The sequence below is a fragment of the Colobus angolensis genome, unplaced genomic scaffold, assembly GCF_000951035.1.
Source record: "Colobus angolensis palliatus isolate OR3802 unplaced genomic scaffold, Cang.pa_1.0 Scaffold121, whole genome shotgun sequence".
NCBI classification, from domain to species: Eukaryota; Metazoa; Chordata; class Mammalia; order Primates; family Cercopithecidae; genus Colobus; species Colobus angolensis.
In genome coordinates, this window is record NW_012113253.1 from 4,532,223 (window position 1) to 4,538,674 (window position 6,452).

General features: G+C 35.6%; 1 protein-coding gene across 1 annotated transcript in view; it reads right to left on the minus strand.

The window, feature by feature from the left end:
• Positions 1-2,210: 2,210 nt before the first annotated feature.
• Positions 2,211-6,452, minus strand: part of CTHRC1 (collagen triple helix repeat containing 1) — a 13,278-nt gene continuing 9,036 nt past the window's right edge. Inside the window, exon 3 of the mRNA XM_011931917.1 lies at positions 2,211-2,776. Coding sequence (XP_011787307.1) covers positions 2,582-2,776 — 195 coding nt within the window. The 3' untranslated portion in view covers positions 2,211-2,581. The remainder of the gene's footprint in view (positions 2,777-6,452) is intronic.

Below are 6,452 nucleotides of genomic sequence, written 5' to 3' on the forward strand. Positions count from 1 at the left end.
GTGTTGAATTTTGTTGAAGGCCTTTTCGGCATCTATTGAGATAATCATGGTTTTTATCATTGGTTTTGTTTACGTGATGGGTTACATTTATTGATTTGCATATAGGGATGAAGCCAATTTGATCATAGTGGATAAGTTTTTTAATGTGCTGCTGGATTTGGTTTGCCAGTATTTTACTAAGGATTTTTGCATTGACGTTCATCAGAGATATTGGCCTAAAATTTTCTTTTTTTGTTATGTTTCTGCCAGGTTTTGGTATCAGGATGATGCTGGCCTCATGCAATGAGTTAGGGAGGTTTTCCTCTTTTTCTATTGTTTGGAATAGTTTCAGAAGGAATGGTACCAGCAAAAATATGGAACGCTTCATGAATTAGCATGTCATCCTTGCACAGGGGCCATGCTAATCTTCTATGTATCATTCCAATTTTAGTATATGTGCTGCCGAAATGAGCATACCACCTTTGTCTCTTACTGTTTCTACACACATTACTTAAGCTCAACCCACCTAAAAACATAATTTCTATTTTATTAATACCCCAGTGTTTTTACTAATGTTCTTGCCTCTACCAAAACTATTCTTAACAACTTTCCCCATTTGTCAAAATTTTTACCCATCTTGGTTAACATCTCCCTATCTGCAATATTATTTCATCTAGAAATAATATCTCCTTCTACTTCCCATTTCTAGGTTATTCTGAAGCAAACTCAAGATGTCACATCACTTTATCTTAAATATTTCAGTATGTCTAAAAGATAAAAGTACTATTTAAAAAGAACCACAATACTATTACCAGGCACAAATAATAATTATTTAATATCATCAACTATGTCATTCAAGTTTCCCACAGTCTGGATTTTGCTGATTATATCCCTGTGGTGTCAATGAACATGCTCTTCTATCCCCTGTATTTCCCACAAATTAATGGTTAGAACTAGAGGCTAAATCAGATCCTGGCTTGCTTGTGTCTTGGATAACTACTTCCTAAGTGCTGTTATATACTTTCATTAGAGGGACATAGCTGGTCTATCTCTTTTGGGAATGTTATCAGTCATTGATGCTCATTACTAGGTCCCTTCATGAGGGGTTGAAAAAAAGGTAGTATTGGAATTTTATCATTCTTTCTTCATTTACAAACTATACCACCAACATGTGATGTTACTATAAGACATATAATATTGTGTGTATGTATGTATACTTTTAGAAAGAGAAATTTCCCTTCATCAACAATTTGGTTACTCAGAGACACAGTACATACAGAGAAAGCAGAAGAAATGTTTGGTTCTATTTACCAATTTTCAAAGTAACACGTTGGTTTGCTGGCATACTGTAAGTTGACCAATAATTTTTATTTTACTATATTATGAACTCATGTATTTAAACATATTTGATGTTTTAAACCATTGCAGTTATTCTCTTTATTGATGCTTAAATTGTATCATCTTTAACAGTGAGAACCAATTGAAGTTGGCTCTTGGATCTTTTTGAGTTGTTTTTCATAGCTGCCTTGTTTTCCAGTATGACAAAATGTTCCACGGTCATATTGTACATTTCCTGCCCCATAGGTGAAATCTCCCATTTCTTCAATGATTTTTAGTTCCTTTTAGTAGGAAATGGGAGTGTAGAGATCACATTCTGGGCATTACTGGATCGGTAATTGTTTCTGGGCCTTTTCAGTAAACAAAGCTAGATTTTGTTATTGTTTTGTAGCTTTATTTAAGATAAAGTACTTTATGAGTTCATACAGATACTTCCAATTCAAGCCCAGAATTTACTTAACTTCACCAATCTTACATGTATACTGCTTTCATGGATTTTTTTCTGATCACCTCAGCCAGAAATGATCACTCTTCCTTTGAACCACATCACCCACTTCAACACTTTTATAGTAATCAACATATTAACCTTTAATTTATTGTAATTTCTACATATGTCTGATATTCTCTACCAAATGGTAAGGAATTTGAGGATAGAATCCATCCTTTGTTACTCTTTGTTAAATAAAGATAAAATTCCTAAAGTGCTGATGTATTTCCTGACACATAAATACCACTTTCTCTTTGTATTCCTTTAAAAATGGAACCATATTATATATGTACTAAAAATTATATAAATGAGAGTTAAATGAATAAATACAAATTGCATTTATGTTAAACTTTTCAGATATAAAGTACTAGAAACTCCAATTTTAGTGGCAATTAATTTAAAGATATTAAGGTTGTTGGAAATAGTTTTTATTTAACAGATATAAAAACTTCTTAACATTTACAAATTGTACAAAGATTGGTAGCTTAGATTTTTTTTTTTTAATGCTATACTAAGAGAAAAAACTAAAGACCACGACAATATTCCACATTATAGGTTGAGAGAATGTGACTATGAAGAACGTATTCTAATGAACTAAAAAAAATATTGAAACCACTTTTGATTGAAGTAAAATGAATAATGCTAGATTTAAAGACAGTGTGAAGTCACACTTTGGTCTGTAACCATGTTTATTACATAAACTTATTTAAAATGTCATTTAAATGAACCATTCCAAGGTATAATAAAAAAAGAGGTAGCAAATGGAAATTAAAGCATTTATTTTGGTAGTTCTTCAATAATGATGCGAGAAACTGAATTCCATCCAGTAGAAGCATCTCCTTTTGGGTAATCTGAACAAGTACCAACCCAGATAGCAACATCTACTAATCCAGCACCAATTCCTTCACAAAGTCCTTCCACTGCAAGACAAAGATGAAAGTTACATCTTTCTTTAGAACAAAGAGCAAAATCCTTTAATTTTATAACATTAGAAAGCTAGTTTGTAATTCTGTTTAATGTAATGCTACTTAAACATTCTAATACTTGATAAGGTTTTCATAATAAAGTCCTCTTTTTCTAAATTGATACATAAATATTTTTAAAAGATGTATACATATCCATTGTATGATACAAGTTTAACAGTCAGTGTTCTTACAGGTTTCAATCTTAAAACCAGAATTTGCATAGTTACAGAGATAGCTTAAAACAAAAAAGCAATTTATTTGAGTAAACAAAGAAAGGCTATCTATACTTTTTAAAGCCAAGACTTTCATTTGATATGCAAGTCTTTTTTAAAAAAGAAAACCCTTTCCAACACTTATCTGATAAGTGATGCTAGACAAGTAGACGAAATAACTTTTTTTTTTGGGATGGAGTCTCACTCTGTCGCCCAGGCTGGAGTTCACTGGCGCGATCTCAGTGAACCGCAAACTCCGCCTCCCAGGTTCGAGCAATTCTCCTGTCTCGGCCTCCTGAGTAGCTGGGACTACAGGCACGTGCCTCCACACCTGGCTAATTTTTTGTATTTTTAGTAGAGATGAGGTTTCACTGTGTTAGCCAGGGTGGTCTCGATCTCCTGATCTCATGATCTGCCCACTTCGGCCTCCCAAAGTGCTGGGATTACAGGCATGAGCCACTGTGCCCACCAGAAGAAATAACTTTTATAACATTAAAAGAAATTCTACATAATCATTACACCAGTCCTTCAATCTGGGAATCCCATTTTACACAGAATTTCCTCATAGTGAAAAAACATAAACCAAAAAAAAAAAAAAAAAAAAAAAACCTGCTTTTCCTCTGTGTTTTTATGCATTATAATTATGCACCTTTTCACATGTCCTCTGGACTTTCAACTACTAACAATACAAGTTGCATTCCATCTTACCAAAGTCTTCTCTTAAATTAAAAAAAAAATCTCTTAGTGACCATTTTAGCAGGCAAAAAGACATGGTACCTTTGATGTATGTGTAAAGCTGGAGAAGAAACTGTAGGTTGGCAGATTCTTTAAGAAAATGAATCCTGGTTTTCTGTCCTTGTGATAGTTTGCTCACTCGTAGGTGGGAATTGAACAATGAGAACGCTTGGACACAGGGCAGGGAACATCACACCCCGGGCCTGTCGTGGGCTTGGGGGCAGGGGGAGGGATAGCATTAGGAGAAATACCTAATGTAAATGATGAGTTAATGGGTGCAGCAAACCAACATGGCACATGTAGACCTATGTAACAAACCTGCATGTTTTGCACATGTACCCTAGAACTTAAAGAAGTATAATAATAATTTAAAAAAAGAAAGAAAATGAATCCTGGTATATAAGCACTATAGTGGATGACTTCATGTGACTGGTTAGGCGTCCTATTTGATTGAGGTTAGTGCATTCCTGCTGAGACCCAGGGATGTAGGTCTGAAGCAATCTGCTTACAGAAACTATCACAGGAGTAAATCCAAGGCAAGTCTCTCAGAATCTAGGGACCTGTCTCTGGTTCAGGCCTCTTCCCAAGTTGGGGGAACTAAATAGTAGGCCCACAATCCCATTTAATCTGGTATTCTTAGTACCATGACAAGTGGAAATGCCTAGAAATGCTCATGTTTTCCCAAGGTCTTGATAGCCATGGCCTAGAAACTTGTTCACTTCCCCCTATGGCCTAAGGACATCAGACAAACTTGGGTCTTGCATCAGCCTCATCTAAGGAGAGTCAAATGGTCACTTCATGGTCTTTAGCAGATGAAATAATGTTGAATGAACATTTTTGCTGTGATAATGTAGTATGATAGCTTGTTAAGTGAAAACGATATGTTGGATTGGGAGTTCTCAACCTGTTTTCCTCTTAGACCCGTGTAACAGATGACAACCATTTGTCAAACTCCCATGGTCATATCAAGGCTTTAAGCCATCCTCTGATATGCTAACTGTAAGTGCACCCCTTTCCTTTCCCTTAAGAGAGACTATCAGCATGTCAGAGAAAGTGATTCTATTACAGAGGTAACTTTTAATCCACAATAATACAAAACTGTTCTTAACAAATTACTTGTGACACTCCACCCAACTGATCACACCAAATGAGTTTGCACACAATGGTTGGGAAATGCTATGTTAAATTATTTATAAAGTATATGCATGTATAAGTCACAGTTCCTGGGCCTAAGGGCTTACATTAGCAAAATATTAACACACACCTTAAAGATAACAGAACAGAATGTAAGTTGCTTATATCAACTACTGTCTAAACATATCACTTCCTAATCAAATTTTATTTTTAATATCTAGATTCTTATTTTAAAGACTGTTTCTTAGATGGGAAGCACGTATCTAAGGACTTAGTGAAGAAGATTTTTAATCTGATTACAAAGAGAACTGGAAGCCAAGAGAACAGGGAGTCGGTTTCTGCTCTCCTGAACACCGATTCTACTTTCCTGTGTAAGACGCTGTATTTCCCTGGGTTTCTCAATATGCAAAGAGAGGGGGGTTAAAATCTCTTCTTTATGTTTTAAGGATATTGTGAGGATCTGAGGGAAAATGTAGAGGGGATGCCCTTGATTGCTTAGGAATAAATTGGTTTTGGGGTTCAGTATCTAACTTGGAGCCCCAAATAATGCTGAAATGTTATTTCTGAGGGAAGAGAAGAGTGAGATTATCTCCTCCCTCCCCTCAACCATTTTAAAGTATAAGATTGGTGAAAAATCTGTCCAAGAAATCAAGGGAATGATGCTAACCATATGTACAGTTTCTTATTTTTCTTCTATGAAAAGGCATATGAATATAACAGTATGTACACTTTCTGATGCTACCAGGCTGTGCCGTCATGGTGTGCCATCCACTGCAACTCAAGAAACCAAAAAGGCTGACAACCAAATATTGATAGTGGTGTCTCTAGAGGATGAGATTAATAGTTTTCATTTTGTTTTGTTTTTTGTTTTTTTAACTCTTCTACTTTCTGGTATTTTCTAAACTTTCTTTAATGAATCTTAAAATAGAACAAACGGGCTGGGCATGGTGGCTCATGCCTGTAATCACAGCACTTTGGGAAGCTGAGCAGCAGGATCACTTGAGGCCAAGTGTTCAAAGTTGCAGTGAGCTATGATCCTGCCGCTGTACTCCAGGCTGAGCAACAGAGTAAGACCCTGTCTCTAAAATAAATAAATAAATAAACAAACAAATACATAAGTATATAAAACAACCCAATGATATTTTTCTGACAGTTTAAGTGACCACTGAATGTCTTTTTTCTCATACTAAGTGGAAACAGAGAATACAGAAATAGTATAAAAATTTTCTCTTTTACAAATTCGGCAGACAGTATCCACCCTTTTAAAGGATAAGGCAGAAAAATCAGTTAGTCTAAGCCAGTGGTTCTCAATTTTGGCTGAACATTAGAATAAGCAGGAGGTTTTTTTTTGGTTTTTTTTTTTTTTTTTTTTTGAGACTGGGACTCACTATCATCACTCAGGATGCAGTGCAGTGGGGCAGCCTCAGCTCACTGCAACCTTCACCTCCTGGGCTGAAGCCATCCTCCCACCTCAGCCTCCCTAGCAGTTGGGACTAATATTTTTACTTTTTTTTTTTTTTTTTTTTGTAGAGATGGGGTTTCACTATGTTGCCCAGGTTTGTCTCAAACTGCTAGGCTCAAGTGATTGCCCACATCAGCCTC